The 23,791-nt window shown below is 60.7% G+C and overlaps 1 protein-coding gene across 1 annotated transcript; it reads left to right on the top strand.

The window, feature by feature from the left end:
* The first annotated feature begins 355 nt into the window (after window positions 1–355).
* Window positions 356–22,107, top strand: MFSD12 (major facilitator superfamily domain containing 12). The gene is made up of 10 exons (XM_039516076.1): window positions 356–727; window positions 13,341–13,551; window positions 15,698–15,821; window positions 16,021–16,218; window positions 17,471–17,563; window positions 17,814–17,906; window positions 18,404–18,574; window positions 19,150–19,244; window positions 19,673–19,803; window positions 21,102–22,107. Exons 1-10 carry the CDS (start codon window positions 460–462, stop codon window positions 21,188–21,190), a joined length of 1,473 nt encoding a protein of 490 aa, XP_039372010.1. The 5' UTR covers window positions 356–459; the 3' UTR covers window positions 21,191–22,107.
* Window positions 22,108–23,791: the final 1,684 nt, after the last annotated feature.

Here is a 23,791-nt window from a genome sequence, read left to right as displayed (position 1 = left end):
ACCCGGCTCGTTCCGCCTCAAGGCGCTTTCCCCAGCGGCTCAGTGGCGCCGCCCCACTTTAACCGGTGGGGAAACTGAGGCACGGAGCGGGCCAGCGAGCCCCGAGGCAGCGCTCGCCCTACCAGCAATCACAGCCTCCCGCTCGCCGCCGGCCAGCGCCAGCCCCGGCCGCAGCCCCGGCTCGCCCGCGGCTCCGGGCGGGGCCCGGCCCGGCTCGCCCCGCCCCGCCGCCCTCCCCATTGGCCCCGGCCGCCGGCCGAGCCCGGCCCCGGGCGCTTGGCCCCTGTCCCTCCCTGGCCGCGGCGGGGCGGGGGGCTCGGCCGAGCGGGGCGGGCGCCGGGCCGGAAAACCCCCGCGCCGGGCGCCCAGCGCCAGCCGGCTCCGTGGCAGCAGGCCCCGGGCGCGCCGCTTGATGCAGCCGCGGGGAGCCGCTGCGCGCCCAGCCCCGGGAGCCCCGCCATGGCCGAGCCCCCGCCGCCGCTCCCCGGCCCGGCCCGGCTCAGCTACGCGCTGGGGCACTTCCTGAACGACCTGTGCGCCTCCATGTGGTTCACCTACCTGCTGGTCTATTTCCACGCCGTGCTGGGCTACAGCACCACCCACGCGGGGGCCCTGCTGCTCGTGGGCCAGGTGGCCGACGGGGTCTGCACGCCGCTGGTGGGCTACGAGTCCGACCGCTCGGCCGGCTGCGGCCGCTACGGCCGGCGGAAATCCTGGCACCTCGTGGGTAAGGCTGCGCGGGGGCTGGGGGCTGCGAGCGCCCTTCCGCGGCAGCCCTGGGGGCCGGGGCTGGAGAGGAGCTGCCCCCCCCCCGATCTCAAAGCGCGGGGGGTCCTGGCGAGCCTGCGGCTGAGCAGCGGCGAGAAGGAAGGAGAAGCCGGCGGGGCGCCCTGCACTGCTCCCTCCGGCTGGACTGGCCGCCCCCTGTTCCAGCAGCTCCCCGGCTGTCTCCCTTCCCTGGCCGCTGCTCTGCTGCCCGACTTCCCCTCTGGGCGTCCCTCCAATCCCAGGCCCAGGCGAGCTCCCGGGGGGGCCTCCCTGCTGGGAGGGGAGGCTGAGGTCCTGTCCTCTCCTCTCTGGAGAAAGCTCAGGTAAAGGGGCAAACTGACCTTTCCCAGCCACCAGCGGGAGAACCGCCCAAGAGGGATTGCAGGAGGCCTCTCATCCCTGCAGATGTCAAAGGGGAATCTCCTGTGACCATCTGCTCTGGCCAGGCCATGGGTCTGCCCCCAAATCCTTGCACTAGGATTCCAAAGCACCTTGGAAACTGACAGATGCAACCTGCCAGCAGGGATCACTCTCCCGCCAGGGAAATGCAGCCACTTCTGGGCTGGAATGTGGCAGTCGCTAAGCAGAGCGCAGAAACACTCTCTGTCTGCTTGGGACAGTGCAGAGTAGCCATTGAAACGGCTTGGGGCACTGTAGGGCCTGATCCTGCCGCCCGTGCTCCTAGGAGTAGGGCTCATCTGCACAGGTGGCCCCGTAAAGGGGTGGGGCGCCTTGCTGGGTGAGGGGTGGGGGGGGTAATAACCCCTGCTGGGAGACCATTGGGGCGCCTGGGTTAACGGTGTCTGGGCTAATCTAAGCCTCTGGGGTTTGTGTTTGAATAATTAACAGTACAAGCATGGTTTGAATTGTAACAGACTCTGTATCCTGGGCCTGGCCCAGTCGTTAGCCGTGCCGACGATGGGGCACCATCTAACGTAGGTGTGCCGGCCTGGGGAGTACGGGTGTAACTAGCATCAGGCAAGCTCAGGGCTTCACGGGGGCGGCTACCCTTGTGTGCACTAGAGCCATTCAAACGGGCCCTGCTTGGTGTGATGTGTCCTGCTCTGAACCAGGATGTGAGGCTGCCAGAGCTCCCGCCCAGGGCACTGAGTCTTCAGGCTCACACTTAACTCTGAGGCTGTGGGTTCAATCCCCTGTGACAACCAGGGTGACAGTCCGCTCTTCTCAGAGGCTACGTGTACACTACAAAGGTCAGTCGACCTCTGTTAGGTTGACTTGCAGCCACCGATGGCTGATGTCCACACTACCCTCCTGCCGGTGGTACCCAGGAACTTCCGCTGACCCAAGGGGGGCAGTGTGGGGGGCTGAGAGCCAGGGCTTGCAGCTCCCCACTGGAAGCCCAGCTGCCACCCAGGGTTTCTCGCCTCTGTGCTCCCAGCTGGGGGGGCAGCCACCCAGGGCTTTTCACCTCTGGCAGGGAGATCCATGCCCGGATGGGAGTAGGGAGCTGGGAACTTGGGGGGCAGCAGGGCTCCCGGTGGGGAGGGGAGAGCCCAGGTGGCAGCCCGGTTTGGAGCGGAGACCAGGTAGTAACCCAGCTTGAGACCCAGGAGCCAGTTTTCTTGTCAATTTCATGGGTCCAGTGGCACAGTGAAATTGACAAGAATGACAGGGATAGCCTTCGCCCTACACCTTCCTTGAGCTGGTTTTATGATGTCAGCATAGCAGGGGAGTTGCATCAGCGGGAGGAGGATTTCAGGGGGTAAAACCTCTGCTGTTTTGCAGTGTAGGCAAGGTTGAACCTCCTGCTGTATGGGGCACAGATGTCTTCTCCACTTCTCGAGGAATGTCCACACTTCAAACGCTACAGCTGCATCTTTTCAGTAGAGACACCACCTAAGCCAAGGGGATGGGTTCTCCCAGTGGCAATCCACCTCCCCTGGAGGCGGCACTATCTATACCCGGGTCAAGTCTGCATAGCTGCTGTTCTCGGGGAATTTTTCACACCCTTGAGAGCCCTGGCCATGCCAATGTAAGTTCCTAGTGTAGAGCAGGCCTTGGAGGGGATGTGATTAAATGCATCGTCTACCATAGACTCCTAGAATAGAATCCTAGAATATTGGGATTGGACTAGATGATCTCTTGAGGTCTCTTCCAACTCTCTGCTCAAAGCAGGACCAACCCCAACTAAATCATCCCAGCCGGGGCTTTGTCAAAGTGGGCCCTAAAAACCTCTAAAGAAGGAGATTCCACCACCTCCCTAAGGAACCCATTCCAGTGCTTCACCACCCTCCTAGTGAAATAGTGTTTCCTAATATCCAACCTAGACCTTCCCCACTGTAACTTGAGACCATTGCTCCTTGTTCTGTCATCTGCCACCACTGAGACCAGCCGAGCTCCATCCTCTTTGGAACCCCCTTCAGGTAGTTGAAGGCTGCTATCAAATCCCCCCTCACTCTTCTCTTCTGCAGACTAAATAACCCCAGTTCCCTCAGCCTTTCCTCATAAGTCGTGTGCTCCAGCCCCCTAATTATTTTTGTTGCCCTCCACTGGACTCTCTCTAATTTGTCCACATCCCTTCTGTAGTGGGGGGACCAAAACTGGACACAGGGAACCAAAGGGTAGGAATTAATGGTAAATTCTCAGAATGGAGAGGGGTAACTAGTGGTGTTCCCCAAGGGTCAGTCCTGGGACCAATCCTGTTCAACTTATTCATGAATGATCTGGAGAAAGGGGTAAACAGTGAGGTGGCAAAGTTTGCAGATGATACTAAACTACTCAAGATAGTTAAGACCAAAGCAGATTGTGAAGAACTTCAAAAAGATCTCACAAAACTAAGTGATTGGGCAACAAAATGGCAAATGAAATTTAATGTGGATAAATGTAAAGTAATGCACATTGGAAAAAATAACCCCAACTATACATACAACATGATGGGGGCTAATTTAGCTACAACGAGTCAGGAAAAAGATCTTGGAGTTATCATGGATAGTTCTCTGAAGATGTCCACGCAGTGTGCAGAGGCGGTCAAAAAAGCAAACAGGATATTAGGAATCATTAAAAAGGGGATAGAGAATAAGACTGAGAATATATTATTGCCCTTATATAAATCCATGGTACGCCCACACCTCGAATATTGTGTACAGATGTGGTCTCCTCACCTCAAAAAAGATATTCTAGCACTAGAAAAGGTTCAGAAAAGAGCAACTAAAATGATTAGGGGTTTAGAGAGGGTCCCATATGAGGAAAGATTAAAGAGGCTAGGACTCTTCAGTTTGGAAAAGAGAAGACTAAGGGGGGACATGATAGAGGTCTATAAAATCATGAGTGATGTTGAGAAAGTGGATAAGGAAAAGTTATTTACTTATTCCCATAATACAAGAACTAGGGGTCACCAAATGAAATTAATAGGCAGCAGATTTAAAACAAATAAAAGGAAGTTCTTCTTCACGCAGCCCACAGTCAACTTGTGGAACTCCTTACCTGAGGAGGTTGTGAAGGCTAGGACTATAACAATGTTTAAAAGGGGACTGGATAAATTCATGGTGGCTAAGTCCATAAATGGCTATTAGCCAGGATGGGTAAGAATGGTGTCCCTAGCCTCTGTTCGTCAGAGGATGGAGATGGATGGCAGGAGAGAGATCACTTGATCATTGCCTGTTAGATTCACTCCCTCAGGGGCACCTGGCATTGGCCACTGTCGGTAGACAGATACTGGGCTAGATGGATCTTGGTCTGACCTGGTACGGCCTTTCTTATGTTCTTATGTACTCCAGGTGTGGCCTCACTAGTGCTGAATAGAGGGGGGGAAATCACTTCCCTCGATCTGCTGGCAATGTTCCTACTAATACAGCCCAATATGCTGTTGGCCATCATGGCAACATGGGCACACTGCTGACTCATATCCAGCTTCTCGTCCACTGAAATCCCCAGGTCCTTTTCTGCAGAACTGCTGCTTTGCCAGTCGCTCCTCAGCCTGTTGCAGTACATGGGATTATTCCATCTTAAGTGCAGGACTCTGCACTTGTCCTTGTTGAACCTCATCAGATTTCTTTTGGCCCAATCCTCCAATTTGTCTAGGTCACTCTGGACCCTATCCCTACCCTCCAGCGTATCTACCTCTCCCCCCAGCTCAGTGTCATCTGCGAACTTGCTGCGGGTGCAATCCATCCCATCATCCAGATCATTAATGTTAAACAAAACTGGCCCCAGCACCGACCCCTGGGGCACTCCGCTTGATACCGGCTGCCAACCAGACATGGAGCCATTGATCACTACCCGTTAAGCCCGACAATCTAGCCAGCTTTCTTCCACCTTATAGTCCATTCATCCAATCCAGACTTCTCTAACTTGCTGGCAAGAATACTGTGGGAGACTGTATCAAAAGCTTTGCTAAAGTCAAGATATATCACATCCACCGCTTTCCCCTCATCCACAGAGCCAGTTATCTCATCATAGAAGGCAATCAGGTTGGTCAGGCATGACTTGCCCTTGTTGAATCCAGGTCAACTGTTCCTGATCACTTTCCCCTCCTCCAAGTGCTTCAAAATGGATTCCTTGTGGATCTGCTCAATGATTTTGCCAGGGACTGAAGTGAGGCTGACCAGTCTGTAGTTCCCTGGGTTTTCTTTCTTCCCTTTTTTAAATATGGGAACTCTATTTGCCTTTTCCCAATCGTCCGGGTCCTCCCCTGATCACCACAAATTTTCAAAGACAATGGCCAATGGCTCTGCAATCACATCAGCCAACTCCCGCAGCACCCTTGGATGCAGCGCATCTGGACCCATGGGCTTGTGCCTGTCGAGCTTTTCTAAATAGTCCTTAACCTGTTCTTTCACCGCTGAGGGCTGCTCACCTTCCCATACTGTGCTGCCCAGTGCAGCAGTCTGGGAGCTGCCCTTGTCTGTGAAGACCAAAGCAGAAAAAGCATTGAGTACTTCAGCTTTTTTCACATCATCTGTCACTAGGTTGCCTCCCCTATTCAGTAAGGGGCCCACACTTTCCCTGACCTTCTGGTTGCTAACATACCTGTAGAAACCCTTCTTGTTACCCTTCACATCCCTTGCTAGCTGCAATTCCAATTGTGCTTTGGCCTTCCTGATTACACCCCTGCATGCTCGAGCAATATTTCTATACTCCTCCCTAGTCATCTGTCCAACTTTCCACTTCTTGTAAGCTTCCTTTTTGAGTTTAAGCTCACTGTTAAGCCAAGCTGGTCGCCTGCCAGATTTGCTATTCTTTCTGCAGACCCCCTGCTGCAGCTGCTCCTGGAGGAGCTGCAGTGGAGGCTTCTCAAATTGGCACAGGCTCCTGGGGAGGTTGAAAAACAAGGAGGAGTCTTTGTGGCACCTTATAGACTAACAAAAATTATTTGGGCACAAGCTTTCGTGGGCTAGAACCCACTTCCTCAGCTGCCTGGAGTGGAGAATACAGAGGCAGGTATAAATTCACAGCCCGTGGAAAGATGGGAGTTGCCTCCCAAGTGGGGGGTCAGCGCTAAGGTGGAAGTGGGCGACTCTCAGCAGTTGGCAAGAAGGGGTGAATACCAAGGGAAGAAAGGTCGCTCTTGTAGTGCTGGCGAGGTCAGGTGGCCCATTTCAAACAGTTGGCCCGAAGGGGTGAGCGTCAGCGGGGAAATTAGTTTTTGTAGTGCCCCAGCCGCTACAAAGGGGAGGTTGAGTTAATGTGAAGAAATGGACGCCTAGTACTTTTGAGAGGAAAACCCCCCAGGCACTTCCCTCTGATAACAGTGTAGTAATGCTTTGAAACCAGCCCCTCTCCTGCTGTTCAGGCAGAATGCAGAACCCCCAGCTGTGGGGAGAAGAGCTGAATTAACCCTTGGGCCCCCGCTTCCTTCTCAATTCCTCGCTTCATCTCTGCAGGGTGGCCTGGTACAGACAGGCAGATGCTTATGAACTGAAAGGTAGTCGGGCCCGAGAGACCTGGCTTGGAGGGGACAGTCCCCGACGTTCCTCTTGGGGTGCTTGTCAGCCTCAAACCTGAGCCGCTCCCGGGACCTTTGCAGCCGCCTAGTGAAGCGAAGGCCTCTCCCCGTCTGACAGGTGGGGACACTTTTTAGACGCCAGGGGGTGGGGGAAGAGATTCGCTCAAGAGTCCGTGGCAAGAGCCAGAAATAGGTTCCAGGAGCCAGACTCCTCCTGCGCTGTTAGAAAAAGGTTACAAAGAGCCGTGTGATGTGGAGGAATTAAGACCTTCTAGTTCATAAGCTGCCTGCTCTGTTCTGTTGTGTACGCCCGGCTGGCCACGATCCCGGGAGGGCTGGGGATGTGATCTGGGCCCTACTCGGTGGGTGTAGAGGACACCTGGCCCTTTGCTGGGATGAGCTGTCAAGTGGACGCTGCTCTCTCCTTGTCTCATCTCTTGTACTTCCATCCCCGTCGTATCTGAGCTCCTCACACCCACAGCACCATTGTGAAACCAGGCCCTGCTCCCTCCCCCGCCCCCCATTGTACGGATGGGGCCTGGAGAGGCTGTGGCCACACTGCACACTAGGGCTGGGCTCTGACTCCAGTTTGAGCCCAAGCCCCCACTTCCACCCCCGCAAATCATTCGGACTCAGGTCAGCAAACACCCAGGATGTGGGTCCTAGGACCCTGCTGGCAGGGGGAGGGGTCAGAGTCCTGCTGAGATTCAGGTCATTTTGCAGTGTGGACGCAGCTCGAGCCACAGGTCTGTGCAGTGTGGGTGTGTTAGCAGGGCTGTCAGACCCGGGTCCTGCAATGGTAAACCCAGGTTTACAATGCAGTGTGGACGCTTACGCCAGGGCTTGGGGACAGCGAGTCCACAAGCCTGGGACCCACGCGCCCTGGTTTACAATGCAGTGTCAATGCTCCCCTAGTGACTTGACCATGGTTACCCTGCGAGCCTGTGGCAGAGAAAAGAATCAAACCCAAATGACCGGAGTCCGAGGCTGGTGCACTCCCTGGTGGGCCACCCTTCCCCAGCTTGCAGGAGAGGCTGGGAGACAGGGCGGCGTGTAGGCTGAGCCAGGAGTCCCACAGCGGACTGTCGAGCAGCCTCTCTCTGCCTTTGGCCCTAGCGCCTTGAACGGTGCATGCCAGTTCCGTGGCTGGCTGCCTGGGGCACATCCTGCCCTCCATGCCCAGGTCTCTCGCTGATCCGTGTGCCCTGAGGGTGCGTAGCCAGGGCCTGGCCCCTTTGAGTGGGGGCCTTCGTTTCCTAGGCTGCTGCAAGGGAATTCTCTCCCCCGAATTTGCAGCTCTCCTGAGCTGCTGTCACAGCTGCAGATTCCAGACATCTGGAAGTGTCCCTCAAGGAGCGTCCGGGACTGGGGGGGTCGTAGAGCTCCCTGCCTGTGTTCTGACAGGCCAGAGCTGGAGCAGCTGGGCACGAATGCTGCTCACGCAGGACTTCTGGGCAGAGACTATTCCTGTCCGGGGGAGCCTGCACCTGCTCTGGACTGGACACGTGTGTACCGGCAGCTCTCGAGGCAGCTGTGTCAGGCTCGCCTCCCCAGACTCAGATGTGGTTGGAAGGAGCTGATGTCTGCTGCCCGCTGACCCTGAGACACGCTCTTCCTCCCTGCAGTCGGGATTCAGAATGGGCAGCGTGGGCCGGGGTGGTGCCCCAGCCTGAGACTTGGGAGAGCAGGTTTTGCCCCGGCTCTGCCACTGACCTGCTGGGTGACCTTGGGCAAGTCTTTTCCCTTCTAGCTGCCTCAGTTTCCCCTCCCACCCATTGTCGGTCTGGTTTAGAGTGTGAGCGCTCTGGGGCAGGGACTGTCTTCCTCTGGGCTTGTGCAGCACCCCACCCACGGGGGGCTGGATCTGCGCTGGTGTCGCTGTCACACCCCCACGATCCAGGCTCTGATACTCTGGCTCTAGAGCTGGGCGGTGTGGAAACTGGCCTCCCCCACGGTCCCTGAGGCTCTGCAGCCCGAGCCAAAGCCCGGTGTGAGGACTCCTGTGGACTCGGCGGGTTTTGAATCCACCCCTGGAAGAGGTGGAGGGAGGTGACTGTGCAACCAAACCTCCCTGGCTGCTATTAATGGAGACTTTGACCCCTGCTAAGCACTTGCTGCTCATCCCTGGGCCCTGCCCTATGTAGCATCTGACAACTGACATGGAGCAGAACTGGGGCCTTGAGCCCAGTATCTCAACGGCTCCCAAACATGGCTTAGGTTTGGGTCCATCTCTAAATTAAACCCTTGTGAATTGCAGACAGTCCTCAGCCCCGGACTGTCTGATGAAACCTTCCGAGAGCCCTTTTATCGCCACATGACAGGAACCGCTTTCATCTGGTGTCTTGCGCAAAGCCGTTATTCACGTGAACCTGGCAGGAGGAACAGACCTTCCTGGGGCTGCTGGCTTGAGCGGCAGGAGTGCAGATGGCCCAGATGAAAAGCACAGTGGGTCTGAATCCTTTCGTTCCATTGCAGCTCTGCCCCAGCCCTGGGGGGCACGTCCTGACCTGCATTGAGACACAACCCCCATTGATGTCCCCCCTCGAGGGCAGTGTACGGCCCCAATCTTGGTCTTTGAGGTCAGGCTTTTGATCCCGGGCTGGAATAAGGGGACGCTTTCAAGCTCGGGCAGATCCAATCTGTCGTGAAAGGCATAGCAAAGTCCACTCAAAGCTTGTGGGTCCTGTCATGAGGCCAACTTCCTACCGATTCCACAAAGCCTGATCTCTGTGCTCCGGGATGGCCAGCCGAGGCAGCTAGCATGGAGCTGATCACAGATGGTAAATGTCTGGGGGACAGAGGTCTGGCTAGGAAATCTGCCCATTGGCAACGACGGTTGCAGGGAAATGTGTGTCCAGACCATGTTAGGAGGCCATGCCTAGCGCCAGCTGCACTTTTGCTCAAGCTGCTGCTGAACCTGTTGTTGGCAACAGGTAACTTGTCTAAAGTGGACCAGGCCTGCAAGGAGCGAGGGAAGAACAAGTCTAGTGCTGCACTAACTATGGGGTCATAATACTGGTTGCAAAATATGAGTGGTTCTCCCCCCCCCCCCCCTTGCAAGTGGTTCCTCTTCCAGTCAATGAGTCAGTTCTGGGGGGAAACTGTGCCACCCGGGGTGATGGGGGAATAAGTGATGCCATGGAGGAGAGAGGATCTCGTGGTTAGAGTTGAACTGGGACTTGTGAGATTTGGGTGGATTCCCCAGCTCTGTCCCCCCTTCCTGAGTCATTTTGTCCGCACTGAGCCTTGGTTCCCCATTTTACAGAGGGTGAGGGGGGGAGCGTTCCCTTAGAAATCAGAGAATCTCAGGGTTGGAAGGGACCTCAGGAGGTATCTAGTCCAACCCCCTGCTCAAAGCAGGACCAAACCCAACTAAATCATCCCAGCCAGGGCTTTGTCAAGCCTGACCTTAAAAACCTCTAAGGAAGGAGAGTCCACCACCTCCCTAGGGAACCCATCCCAGTGCTTCACCACCCTCCTAGTGAGAGAGTTTTTCCTAATATCCAACCTAAACCTCCCCCACTGTGACTTGAGACCGTTACCCTTTGTCTTGGGGCTCGTGTATGTGAGAGCTGAGCTGGTTTAATTTACGGGGAAATTAACCCCCCAGCCCCAGTGTGGATGCTCTGGCTCCAGTGTAAGAGGCTAAAGGAAAATATCTCCGAGTTGAACAGGTTTATGTTAAAGTGAAACGAGCTCCCCTTGCGCTGACGAGCATTCACACGGGGGTGGGGGTGGGCACGCGCTGCACTGACTTAGCATGTGCCAACACTACAGTGTTTCAGCTGCACAGCTGGGCGCTGCAGCTTGGCCACTGTAGTGTAGACGTGCTACCGCGGCAGAAGGGGGTTTCGATGCAGTAGTCGATCCACCCCCTCGAGGCGGCAGCCAGGCCGACACCAGGTCTTAGTTCAGTTTAACTGCACCTCGGGTGGGATTTTCACACCCCTGAGCGTCTTAGTTGGGTCAACCTAAGTTTCAGATATAGACCAAGGTCTAAGGGTTTGTCTACACGTGGCATTAATCAGGAGCGGCTAATCTGCTTTCTGTTCCTACCCTGCCTTAATCTGGATTAGTTTTCATGTGTAGATGAGCCCTGAATGGGTTCAGATTCACACTGGTAGCCTGAACTGGTGCCACTGTCCTGTTTAGACAAGGCCTGGGATTGTTGGGCCTGCAGGGCAGGGACTCGCACCAAGGGTCTGCAACGCCTGGCGCGACAGGGCCCTTATCTGGGGGGAGGCCTCTAGGCTGTACAAATAAGCCCCTGCACAGAGAAATCAGGCTGCTGGAGGGGGGGCGGATGGACTGGGCTGGTCTGCACTGTGGGGGTAGATCAGCTTAACCACCCCACTCAGGGATGGAAAACGTTTCCTGCCCCGTGCGATGTGACGACTTCAGCCCCAAGTGGGCACCGCTGGGTGGACGGAAGAATTCCAGCTCCCGGGGAGAGCTCCTGCTGCAGGCACACCCCGAGGGGACGATCTCTGCCTTCGCCGCACAGCTCCGGAGACAGGTTAGAAAACACTCCTGTTAGGAGACCATTTGAAAGCGGAAGGAGCCGGGGAGAGCTGGGGGTTCCTTGGCCGGCCTGACCAGTCACAACGGCAGGAAGAATGAAAAATTGGAATCGTGGCCCAGACGCCGGGGCAGACCCATGCTGACGGCGGAAGAGATTGCGCCAGCCGCTGTGCCCGCGAGCGACCGGGAGCCCTGACGTAGAGCGGGGGCCCTTCGGCATCCCGGGCTGGCTTCCGTGGCAGGGAAGGAGCATCTCTGCGCGCTCCGGGACGCGGGTTAGGCAGCAGGCCACGCGTGAAGGCTGCGGCCCAGTGCTAGTGACGTGAAGCTGGAGGGCAGTTTTGGCTCTGCTGACTGAGAGCCCGTTGTGCGGAACGGGAGCTGCGGGGAGCGTCTCTGGTTTCGCTCTGACTCCGCCTGGAATTGGTTTCTGGCCCTGCTGGGCTTTTTAGGAAACTGAAGCCACCGCCCGGTGTGGAGAAAGCAGCTGGGCAGAACGGAGACGCTGGGCTGGGACGCGGGGGGCCGGCGTGCAGACTCGCGGCGAGGTTCCTAGGCCCGCTGAGCCATCGGTGCCTCTGATGCGCTGATCTCGGGCCCCCGGCGAATGCGCTAGGGTGCGGCTTGTGCTGGCTTCCGGCTTCCCTGTTCTCGGCCTGGTCGTTTGCCTCCAGCCAAGGGATGGAGGGTCTCGGCCTGCTCCAGCAGCTGAAGGAAATGGCCCGTTAGCCACGCCGTGCGCTCTCTCCTGGCCAGCCCTGTCTCGCTCGTTCCCGTCTCCTGGGGACGGTGTATGTGCCCTTGTGGTAGCAAAGCCTGCTCTGGGGGGGGGCTGGGGCATGCGGAGGGGGGTGTGAGTCACCGGGAGACGAGCGGGACTGGGTGGGGAGACCAGCCCTCAGCTACCACCAGATGCTGAGGGTCAGACCCCAAACCTTGTGGGCTTCTCTGGCCAGTGAAGGCCGCAGGCCTCCCCCAGGGGGTGGGGGAGCGTTCTCCAAAATCCCCTCTAGTGCAATGCCTGTGAAAGGGTTCATGGAGGACAGGCTGGAGCCGGCGCCCTGTGGGGCAGGGGGGATAACCAGCCAGTGGGGCTGTTCAACATGAACGTTGTGCTAGAAATGGCAAAGCCCCGAGAAATCTGGGGCTCAGGAGTGCAGACAGCAGCCGTCAGGGCTAAGCGCCCGTCTCGCCTCATAGACCCAGGTGGGGCCGCGTCGGTGCCCCCCAGTGTGACCCATGCCGCTGGGCTAACGGCGCTTGCTTGGATGGGAGCCAGGCGGCTGCCGGAACCGCGTTGATGCTTGGGGTTGGCTCTCGCGGACCCTTTTCCCCTGCCCCGGCGGCTGGCTCTGCCAACTCCAGGATTGGAGAATCCCCCCGAGCCCTCGCTGGCCCAGACGCTGCACTAGTGCTGCCCAGCTCTTTGGGGGCAGAGTCTGGCGCTCTCCAGCCATGGGGCTGGTTCCTCAGTCCTCACGGCAAGTGAGCCGGCGGCTGTCTCTGGCCAAGATCTGCATTGTTCCGGCGTTGGCGGCTCACTGTGCCTGCGCCCTAAGGAGCCCGGTCCAGTGTTCGGATCAGGGCCTGGCGTCGTAGCGCCTGGGTCCTAGGCAGACTGGCTGATTCTGGGGCTGGGCGTGGCTCTGCCTTTGTCCCCCCCCACCCCCAGTGAATGGCACAACGATGAACCTTGCTGGGCCCAGACAGCATCCCGGGGCAGAACTGGCCGGCAGTGCTGACTGCTCCCAGATTCCGGCTGCTAAGTTCCAGTAATCGGACTAGGAGCTTGGCTCTGGCCTGCGAGTAGCTTCTGTGGTAGCAGGGGGCCGGGCGGGCACCCCCCGAGGCAGTCTGGCCAGAGACAGGAGCCCCCCCAGAGTCAGCTTGGGAGTCCCCGTGCCCGGGCAGAGGGCTGCCGGCTCCGAGCACCCACGGAGCAGGAGCAGGAAGACGAGAGGAGTTGGCTTTACAGGCCAGCGCGCTGCAGACACGCTGCCCATGGCGCAGATCCCTGCTGTGCGCCGTGGGGTGCCCAAGAAACTTGGGATTGGTGTCCCCCTCCCCCCCCCTTCCCACCACGCCCCCACTCCTGGCCTCGTGTCCAGCCGGGCCCAGCACTGACTTCTGTGTCTTGCCTCCCCAGGGACTGTCTGCGTCCTGCTGTCCTTCCCCTTCATATTCAACCCCTGCCTGGGCTGCAAGGAGGCCACGCCCCAGTGGGCCGCGCTCATCTACTTCATCCCCTTCATAGTCATCTTCCAGTTCGGCTGGGCGGCCACCCAGATCTCCCACCTGTCGCTCATCCCCGAGCTGGTGACCACAGACCACGAGAAAGTGGAGCTCACAGCGCTCAGGTAACCAGCCACGGGTGCTGGCGGGCCTCGAACAGCACAGGCTGCTTCTCTGGTTGCTAAAGGAGCAGCACCATCAGCTGTGAGCCAGTAGTGGGCTGTTATCCCCATTTAGTGTGGGTGATTTTCCGACCCATATGATGCTGAGGGCCTGGCCTGTGGGGTTTCCTGCCCATCACTCCATGCCTTGCCCAGCTCCCAGTACCATGGAGATGGGTGCAGGGGGGCCCAGACCCCACGGGGCTGAAAGCTGTTTCACGCACACTACTCCCTGCCCCCTTCAGTCTCCGCTATGGGTCTGGCCTGGCTTCCTCTCAGCCCTATGGCTGCTGCTCATGTCCAGTCCCCTCTGGTGCTGAGAGGGTTAATTTCTCCTGCACGGCTTGTCTGTTAAAGCCCAGCAGTCCCCAGGTCTGGCTGATCCTGAGCTCAGGCCTGTCAATCATTCTTTAAATCCCCCCCCCCTTGCCGTGTCCTGCCTGCCTCCCTGCCCCCAACAGCAGTGGGCCGACCCCCGACCTCGCTGTGGCTCTTCTCCTTGGGGGCCCCCCCCGGCTTTGGGTCAGGCCTGTGGAGAGTGACCCGTGCTCGGGGCGGCCCAAGCTCTGTACCCCCAGCACCCTGCAAGCTGCCCAGCTCCGAGCATCAGATCTCAGTGGGCATGACAGCCGGTGTCTTGGGAGCACTCGGGCTGTGCCCCCTTCCTGCCCTCCCCCCAGCAGCTCCTGCGGCTCAGGGAGCGACGGGAACCCAGCCGCTCCATGGCAGGAGGGGGGGCCAGTGATACCCCAGGTTTGGGAGCTGCAGACAGATGAACTTTTTCTCCCCCCCTCCCCCTCCCGGTTCAGTGTCCCCACAGTGGTGCCCTGTCCCCGTCTGGCTCAGGAACATGAGGGCCCAGCTGCTACCTGGCATTACCCTCGCGGTACAAGCCCCTGCCTCCAGGCCAGGCGAGGGGCAGCCTGCATGGCGCGAGGAGGCTACGTGTCCCTTGTAGCTGTGTCCGTGGTCTCGGCTTGGCGTAGAGAAGCCCCCGAGCTCCTGCACAAACCTGTATCTGGTGGGGGTCCACAGTGACAGGCATGTTGTAAACATTCCCCCCCCACACACACACACACACACCCCAGCTGGCAGCTGCAGGGGAGGATGGGGGGACGGGTGGCTCTGTTTCAAACACCAAAGCACCTGTCAAACCCCCCCGACCTGGCTAGAGGGGCTGGTGGAGGATCGTAGCTGCCCAGGAGCCTGGGGGCGGCTGGGTCTGGGGGCCTGGTTGTGATTCTAGCTGGAGGGGTGGGGGGCTGCCCTGGGCTGTGCTCAGCGAGAAGAGTCAGTCGCTCACATCACACACCAGCAAGTGGCTCTGCAGGTGAACAGGGCCCAGAGCTGCCCCCCAGCAAACCCCGGAGGGGGGGGAACGGCCCCATGGCTTCGCAGGGGGAGCGTTACGGGCCCCCTCCAGCCTGCGCGGTGCTGAGTCAGCAGGTGGGGAAGCGTCTCTTATCAGCCAGCGAGCGGCAAACAGGGCCCGGTTATCTGCCATCAGCGGGCGGAAGTCCCCTCCGCACTGGGTCTGCGCCCGGGAGATAACTCTCCACGGGAAGGATGTGGCGCCGCATTGGGGCTGCGGGAGGCTTCACTGCCTCTCGAGAAGCTGCCGTCTGTCCAACCGTCAGCCACGCAGCTCCCTGCCGCAGGACAGCGCCCGGGGTCGCCTGTGGAACCACGCACCGGGGTGGGGCAGGGCTGGGCGGTCCCGTGGGGCAGAGGAGAGGCTGGGCTCGGCTGTCATGGATCTAAAGGGGGGTTGGGACCACGGCTGCTGGACAGGGACACTGTGGGAGGTCTGGATCCTGGCGTGTCCTGCCCAGTCGACGCCAGTCTGGCTCCCTCCAGCAGGGGGCAGCATTGCGTGTCTGTGCAAATTCACCCCTGTGGGAGTGTTCACACTCACCAGCTCTCCCCCCCCCCCCCCCCGGTGTGTGCTGCGGCCGTGCTTGACACTGGCTGTGGAATGTGGGGGGGGGGCCTGACCGGCTCGGGCTCCAGATCTTGTTCTGCACCAACGTGCAGCGTTTCCCCCTCTCTCTCGTGCACGTGGGCACCCGGGCTGGGAGCGCCCCGTGACTCGCTGTGTCCTCTCCCCCAGGTACGCCTTCACCGTCGCGGCCAACATCACCGTGTACGGCGTGGCCTGGCTGCTCCTGCACTTCCAGCTCGGACACTCGGGGCCGACGGAGCAGCTGGGCAAGCCTGACATCCATGTCTTCCGGGTGAGTGTGGCGGGGCCGGGCCCCGGGCAGCACAGCTGTGATGGGGGAGAAGCTGTGAGGCAGCGCGGGGCTTATGGGGCAGTTGTGGGTCTCTTGGCAGAGACTGGGATCAAACCGGCCTTCCTCTCAAAGTGCCCCCGAACCCCCTCATCCCCCCGGCTTCCTGAGGATTTGCTGAGTCTCCTTCCTGTGCCCTCAGAACCTGTCCCTGATCGTGGTGGCGGTGGGCGCTGTCTTCTCGCTCTTGTTCCACCTGGGCACCAAGGAGCGGTGCCACCCCCAGGCCAGGCTGCTCGAGCCCGAGGAGCACACGCCGCTGCTGCAGAAGGGGCACAAAACCCCCCCGCGCCCACTGCTGCTGTGGAAACACTGGCTGCGGGAGCCTGCCTTCTACCAGGTACGGGGTGTGCCCGGTGAGGGGAGCCGGGGCGGGGGGTCCCATGAGGGGGACAGGTGTGTGGGGAGCGGGGGGCCTCGCAAGAGATGGGCATAGCTGCTTGGCAGGCCTGGCAGCTGGATCTGTGTATCCACAGCACAGGTACGGCGCAGGCAAGCGTCTGATGGCCCCAGCCGTACACCCTCTGACCCCTGCCTGGGCCGGGCCCTGCTGGGAGGGGAGGCCAGTCTCCAGGCTTGGCCTCCCAGTCATGCCAGCCGTGCTGGTGGCTTTCGCCGTGGCTCCCCCGGACACAGGAGCCCTCAAATAGCTACCGAGCACCGGCCCCTGCATTGTCCCCGCGGCTCAGCACCTGGTGCTGGGTCAGGAGCATCCTGCCCTGGGTGTGACGGGCTGCCTGCCCCTCCGGGACCTGCCAGGGAGAGCGTGGGAGTGTGGCCAGCAGCTGGCTGCCACTGCCGCTCTCTGGGGCTTTGCACAGCTGTGTGGCACCCAAGGTGTGTGCTGGGCCTGGGGAGAAGCAGAGCTTTGGGTGACTCAACAGCGCCCCCCTCAGGCCAAGGCAGGAGTAGCACTGCCTAGTGCAGGGGTTCTCAAACGGAGGGTCAGGACCCCTCAGGGGGTCGCGAGGTTGTTACATGGCGGGGTCATGAGCTGTCAGCCTCCATCCCAAACCCTGCCGTGCCTCCAGCATCTATGATGGTGTTAAATATATTAAAAAGTGTATTTAATTGATAAGGGGGGTTGCACTCAGAGGCTTGCTGGGTTAAAGGGGTCACCAGCACAAAAGTTTGAGAGCCACTGACCTAGCGGGTGCCAAGGGGGAGGGGTGCTGGGGGGTTCGAGCAGCAGCACAGGTGACCTGGGGGGAGAGAGACGCCCCACTCAGGACGCTCAGACCTGGCCACATGTCACTGCACCCAGCCGGCCCCGTGCCCAGTCGGCCAGGCCTCTGGGCACCGCAGCGAGGCAGGTAATGACTCTGGATTCAAGGGGGCTCATTGGGGGAGGGACCCTTGTGCGGTAGGAGAGAAGCCCCCTTTGGTACAGGAACCTCTGTCTTCTGCCGCACAGCTTGTCCAGGGGCCTGCAGGACCGGCCTGTGCTAGCCCCCCGGGCTCCTTGGCTCTGAGTCCTGTGGCTGCGATGTGCCATGTCTCCCCCAGGCGGGCAGAGGGCCAGGGTCTCCGTTCCTGCCAGCACAAGCCCCTCTGAGCGGGGCTGGCGTAACGGGCTGGCGTGTCTCCTCTAGGTGGCGATGCTGTACATGGCCACGCGGCTGATTGTCAACCTGTCCCAGACCTACATCGCCATGTACCTGACCAACTCGCTGATGCTGCCCAAGGTGAGTGAGCAGCAGGGGGCGCCAGCGGGCAGGTCCTGCCCAGCGCTGGGGGTCGCTTCACACCAGGACAATCCTGCGATGCCCATGGGGGGTCCCTGTGTCGCTGGAGGGGGTGGGTTATGAGTGGGGAACCCCCTGGGTGGCTGGCGGAAGGCAGAATAGGGCAGAGGGTCCCAACAGTGGGTGGGGAGCGGGGCACAGACCCTTGGGATGTCTGAGCCAAGCACTCTGCTCTGTCTCTCCTCCCCAGAAATTCATCGCCACCATCCCCCTGGTGATGTACATCAGCGGCTTCCTCTCCTCCTTCCTCATGAAACCCGTCAACAGGTGGATCGGCCGAAACGTGAGTGGGATGGGGGGGCAGAGTCCCGCTGTAACGGCGCATGTCTGGGCCTGCGGGGAGATGCCCATTGGCAGGAATGACCCGGGCACCTAGGAGGTGCCCTGAACAAACGGCCCATGCGGGGTGGGTGTGATGTGCCCCGGGTACAATCCAGACGGAGTAGCTGTGGCACCCCTGCCCTTTACATGCTTTGCTGCTGTAGCCTCCAGCACGCGAGTCCCTCCTAGCCACGTCTGTGTGCTGCAGCCGGCCAGGCCATGGCTCTCTCCAGCCCGGGAGCACCACGCGCTGCTGGCCCGAGCGTCCCCCACCCCTTCCTTCAGCCTTTGCTCGTATGGCTGCGTTCCACCCCTTGGCGCTCGCCTTTGGATCCTTTCCAGTTTCTCTGCATCCTCCCTATACAGGATCCTATGTACGGCAGCTCTGTGGAGTCCTGGGTTTAATGAGTGTTTCTCCTCCCCGCCCCCCTTCTCTCCCTGCCCTTCGCCTCCGAGCAGCTGACCTACTTCATGGGGTTACTCATTATCCTGGCCTTCGCCTCCTGGGTGGCCCTGGACAGCCGGCTGGGAGCGGAGGTTTATGGAGCCGCTGTGCTGCTCGGGGCTGGCTCGGCCACCATCTTGGTCACATCCCTCTCCATGACGGCTGACCTCATTGGGAGCAACACGGTAGGTTCCTGCGGGGACGAGTGATGGGACGGGCGCAGCCGCTGCCCAGCTGGTGCCCCTGGGGGTAGAGCAGTGGGTATGACCTCCCCTTTTCCGGGCCCTGCAGGGAAGGGCTAATCCAGGCTGCCCGAAGCAGCTGGGAAGGCGCTCAGGTGCCCTGGGGGTGTATGGCAGGGGTCACTGAGGGCTGCCTTCCTTCAGCACAGTGAGGTCCAGCATGGGCACCCCAGGCTCTCTGGGTTTGTGGGGCCGTCGCCCCTCCTGGGTTTCTGAAGTGGCTTTAGCGAGCCCGTGGGTCTGTACAGATCGGGGCGCTGGCCCTGGCACCAGACGGGAATTAACTTCTGCTGCAGGAACGAGTTTGCCCACAAGAGGGCACGAGGCTCCCTGGTTCTGTACGCGGCTGATCCGAGCTGCGCCCACCCTGAGCTGGGTGAGAGGCCTAGGGGGTCCCAGCGGGCGGCTGCAGGGGGCCCGAGCCGGGGCGGCTGCGGGAGACGCCAGAGGAGGCAGAGACGTGGGTGGGTCGAGCCCTGGGGTGTGGAATGAGGCTGATGCTGTTCGTTTCCCTGCAGCACAGCGGAGCCTTCGTCTACGGGGCCATGAGCTTCACGGACAAAGTGGCCAATGGGCTGGCGGTGATGGCCATCCAGAACCTGCACCCCTGCCCGTAAGTGTCGTGGCTGGCCTGGGACGCGGGCCTGGGGCTGCTGGAGAAGGCCCCGCAGCAGGCACCTGTGTTCTCACCCAGTCCGGAGTATCTGCAGCCCTTCCCCTCACCCCGTGGGAGAACCCGAGACCTTCCAACTCCCAGCACAGTCCCCTGCTGCTCGAGCTGAAGAGTCGCTCCCCTGGCCGCCGGCTGTATAGGCCAACCAGCGGGGGGATGCGGTACACTCTGGCGGTGCTTACCCTGCATTGTGCCAGCCCCAGAGCCAGCACGTGCCCCCTCCCAGCTCCACGGGGGCAGCTGCCATCCTGCCTTAGGGACGGCTCTGTGCTGTCCCAGACGTCAGCGGCTCTGTCCCCTCTCCGGTGCATGTGGGGCTGGGGGAGCCAGGGGCCCTGCTGGAGTCTCACTTGTCCCTTTGCCTTCAGGACCCAGCTCTGCTGCGCCGGCTGCGTTGAGTTCTACCACTGGGTGATGGTGGTCGTCACCGGGGGCGTCGCGGTGGTCGCCACCGTGTGTCTGTCCTGCATTATGATCTGGCCAATCCGGGTCCGATTCCGTGAGTCCTGTGCCCTGGGGGAGGGGCTAGCGGGGGGCTGGCGGCAGCGCGGGGGCTGCAGGGGAATCTCTGCGCAGGTGGGGCTGGTTTGTGAGGGAGGATGTCTGTGTTCAGATCCTGCTGGCTGGGGGGCGGGGGGGGGGGGGCGTTCTCTGCTACCCTAGTCCCGCCAGGGGGTGCTGTAGCAAGGCTGGTTGTGGGGAAGCTCACAGCTACTGCAGTTCCAGCCACTTCCACCAGGAGGCACTGTAGGGGAGCCAGATAACGCACGAGAGGCATTTAAAGGCGCTAGAAAACCCGCTCTCCTCTGACGTGGTGACTGACACCGAACCACTGGGGGGTAAAATGAACAGGGCTTAAGCTGAGGCGCTGCTGAGCTGGGGGGCCAGGCCTGTTAGCAGATGCTCCCCCCTCCCCCATGCACCTCCCTCACCCTGCTGACTCGGTGGCAGCTCTGCTCAGGGAAGCATCTGCAATGGCTCTAATGTGACTATGGGGCGCTGGATTTTGGGGGCCACCGCGGCTCCTTAGCTGAACGCTGGGGGTGCTGCCCAGCCTCTGCTCCTGCTGCTCTCTGAGTGCTCTCTACACTACAGATGCCCCCCCCCTCCAAGCAGGGTAGTTCTCCCCACCTAACCCCCATGCAGACAGCGCTGTCCATGGGAGAGCTGCTCCCGCCCCTCGGGTGGGGGTGGGGCAGGGGGAGAGCGCTCTCCCGGCGGCTTGGAGCAGCTTCGTTAGCGTTTCAGCGTAGACGTGCCCTCGCTCCTGTGAAGCTGGTGGGAGGCAGCGGGGCTAGTGGTCAGAGCACAGGGCCGGGCGCCAGCTGGCCGGGTTCCGTGCTGCACGCTTCAGTTGGCGTGTAGCTGGCCTTGCCTGGGTTCTCTCCAGCGGGGCTGGCAGATGTGGGCTGAGACCTTTCAAAGCTGCCCAAGGGATTTGTGCACCCAGCTGCCCTGAGGATGAGCCGGGAATGAGGGGACAATTCTTGTAACCACTTTGAACGCCGCAGGCCCAGAGTGCTTCATTCTCCTTGGCAGGGAGGGTGGCCTGGGGCTCGGGGCTCTGGAGAAAACACGGCCTCCTGTTAGTCATCGCCCCGCCCGCTGGTGGAAGCCCCTGGGTTAAGATGGACGCTAGCAGGCAGGCCCAGTCCAAGTTTGGGGCCACGGGATGCAGACTGGGGTCCTGCCAGTCAGCTGCTTCGTGCTTTTCTGGCCCATGTCCCGTGCCGGGAGGGGGCCTGAGGACCTGTTAACCCAAAGGCCAACCTGCTGCTGCTTCTCTCTCTGCTGCAGATGACGTCTCGGTGCTGCCGCTGGCTGGGGCAGGGCCGGGCGAGGCTGGGAGCCTGGGGGAAAGGAGCCGAAGCAGCACCGTCAACTGAGCCGGGCGCTCGCACGCGGAACCGGGACTGCGCCCCTTGCACTTTACACCTGGGATGCTGCAAAGGAAGGGAACCGACGCTGGGCCCCGGGGCAGGGCCGGTGCTGAGCTCGTGCAGCAGGTCGGCCTGGTCCTTTGCATCCGCCTCCCGCCACTTTCCTTCCCCCGTCACTATGTAACGTCGCCCCCTGCCGGCAGCGGGGGGGGATCCCATGTCTTTGCACATGTCCAATCCTAGGACTCGCTGGGCGGCGGCCCGAATCGGGTCCGCCCCGTGCACTGTGGGAAGGGGGCACTAAAGGAACCCTGTACGTTTTAACACGGGTCGTGCAGTCTGTCTGTGAAATAACCTTTTAAAACGAGAACCATCTCGAGTAAAGAGACAACGTCTGAAGGACAGCAGCGTTGTGTGCAGGGGTCTGCGTCACCACTGGCACCTCTCCTGCAAACTGCGTTTCCAACCTGCCCCTCCTTCACCCCTTGGAAATTCTGCTGGTCGGCCTCTGCAGGGGGGATCTGGCTGCAGCATCACAGCGTAGCCAGCGCTTGTGAGATTTAAAGTCTCAGCTCCTGGAGTCAGGTGACTAATGGGAATTTTGACTTTGATTTTGTTTTAAGCAAGTTTCCAGCTCTTGTGGCTGCGGAGAAGTGTGACAACACCCCCCCCCCCCGCCCCCAGGCTCTGACCCTAGAAGGGGAACCCCAAAAGTGCTACTTGGGCTAAAAATCACAACTCTTTAATCTCAGGATTTGGAGGTGGCTGCTTGTGGTTGTGGTTTTTCACACTTGGGCCCACAGCGCCAGCCTGTCCCTAGCTACCTCTCCCCCACCCCCTTCCCAGGGACGGGAGCACTGCTCACCTGCCTTCCCCGGAACTGCTTCTGCCCTACGTACAGCTTCCCCGGAGCAGCCGGCCGACCCCTTCCCTGGGGGCTGCCCCTCCCAGCTGTGCAGCTGCTGTCTGACTTCCCCCCCCCCCCACCTCCCCACGGCTGGGAGGCAGGTTCCCCTGGGCTGGGATCTCACAATGCCAGGGATGCTGGTGGTACCACGTCCCCCGGCCTGGGTTACTGCCAGGCTGCCCAAAGCGTGGGGTGCAGGAGGGCAGAGGAGCATTACGTGGGGGGACAGTCCCACTGCTCCAGACCCCCCAGGGGCTTTGGCTGCCAGTAGGTGGGAAGAACTAGCCCTGCTGCTCCCCACCTCGCTGCAAAGGCAGGCGGCTGCAGTGCCTCTGGGGAGGAACAGGGTTGTGGCTGGCAGGGTGGCCTAGCACTGCCCCGTCTGGGGGCAGGTGGTACCGTGGGGGCATGGGGGAGGGAGAGATGGTCCCCCCCCTTCACCCCCTCCATGTGACCAGCTGGAAGCAGCTTAGCGCTGAGTTCACAGGGAGCTGGAGCTGCCCAGAGCCAGTCGTTTAGCTCAGGGCTGGGCGCACCGGCCTGCCGCTGCGGGGCCGTGTCCTGCTCGTCCGTCCCAGCCCCGAAGGCTCTTCCCCCAGCTCGCTGCTCTCCAGGCTGCCCCAGGGCTCGGAGCGTCGTTTTGCAGCGTCTCCCCCTTCCTCTTTCTGCCAATAAACCCGCCGCTGGTTTCCCGGCAGCCCCTGCTCTGAGCGCGCCCAGCATGGCTCTAAAATAGCACGAGGAACTGAGCACGGCTGAGTAAATAGAGGGCAGAGAAAAGCCTCAGCCGAGCACCTGCCTTGAAGGCCCAGCCCGCAGCCCTGATTGCACGGCCGGGCTCTGCTTCCTGTGAGCTGGAGGGGGACAGGCCCGAGCCCTCGCCCTGCTGGCTCCTCGCAGGGCTGCTCCCAGTCCCCTTCCCCAGCCTGCGTCGTCTGTGCTGAAAGACCCTGTCCTAGGCCACCTCCGTCTGCATCACTCAGCATCCAGGGGGCCGAGGCCTGAATCTCTCCTCTCTGTGCCCATTGCCAGCTGGGCTGAGCACGTGAGCTGGGCTGGTGGGCACCCCGGCTGCCCCAGAGATCAGCACTACCCTCCAGGGCTCTGGCGTAGGGGTGCCAGGCAGCTGGGTTTTGGCTGGAACACCTGGTCAGAAAGGGGCCAGCACCACTGAGCCAGCTGTTAAAAGTCCGGTTGGCAACACAGTGGGGCTAAGGCAGGCTCCCTCTCCGGCTCCCTGGGGCTCCCAGGAAGCAGCCGGCATGTTCCTCTGTCTCCTAGGTAGAGGGGCAGCCACGGGGGCCCAGCACGCTGCCCCGGCCCAAGCACCGGCTCTGCAGCTCCCGTTGGTCAGGAACCATGGCCAATGGAAGCTGTGGAGGCAGTACCTGTGGGCAGGGGCAGTGCACAGAGACCCCTGGCAGCCCCTCTGCCTAGGAGATGGGGGGACACCATGTTGCCCCTTTCTGGGTCAGTGCTGCCCCGAGCCCCCTCTTGCACCCTAAACCTCTTATCCCTGGCCCGGCCCCAGGCCAGAGCCCCCTCCTGCAACCCAAACCCCTCATCGCTAGCCCCACCCCAGAGCCCACAGCCTTCCTGCACCCCTAGCCCAGGGCCCTCACCCCCCACACCCCACCCTCCTGCCCCAGTCAGAGCCCCCTCCTGCATCCCAAATCCTCATCCCTGACCCCAGCCCCAAG

Source organism: Mauremys reevesii, linkage group 26, assembly GCF_016161935.1.
Source record: "Mauremys reevesii isolate NIE-2019 linkage group 26, ASM1616193v1, whole genome shotgun sequence".
NCBI lineage: Eukaryota > Metazoa > Chordata > Testudines > Geoemydidae > Mauremys > Mauremys reevesii.
Note: the sequence above shows the minus strand (reverse complement) of the source record. Positions and strands in the feature narration are given on the sequence as shown.

What these genes read in the sequence shown, in the direction of transcription:
- MFSD12 (XM_039516076.1), top strand. Translation starts at nt 460, where the DNA reads ATGGCCGAGCCCCCGCCGCCGCTCCCCGGCCCGGCCCGGCTCAGCTAC. An exon ending in GGGAGCCTGCCTTCTACCAG is followed by an intron (nt 16,219 to 17,470) that starts GTACGGGGTGTG and finishes TGTCTCCTCTAG; the next exon opens with GTGGCGATGCTGTACATGGC. An exon ending in ACCTCATTGGGAGCAACACG is followed by an intron (nt 18,575 to 19,149) that starts GTAGGTTCCTGC and finishes GTTTCCCTGCAG; the next exon opens with CACAGCGGAGCCTTCGTCTA.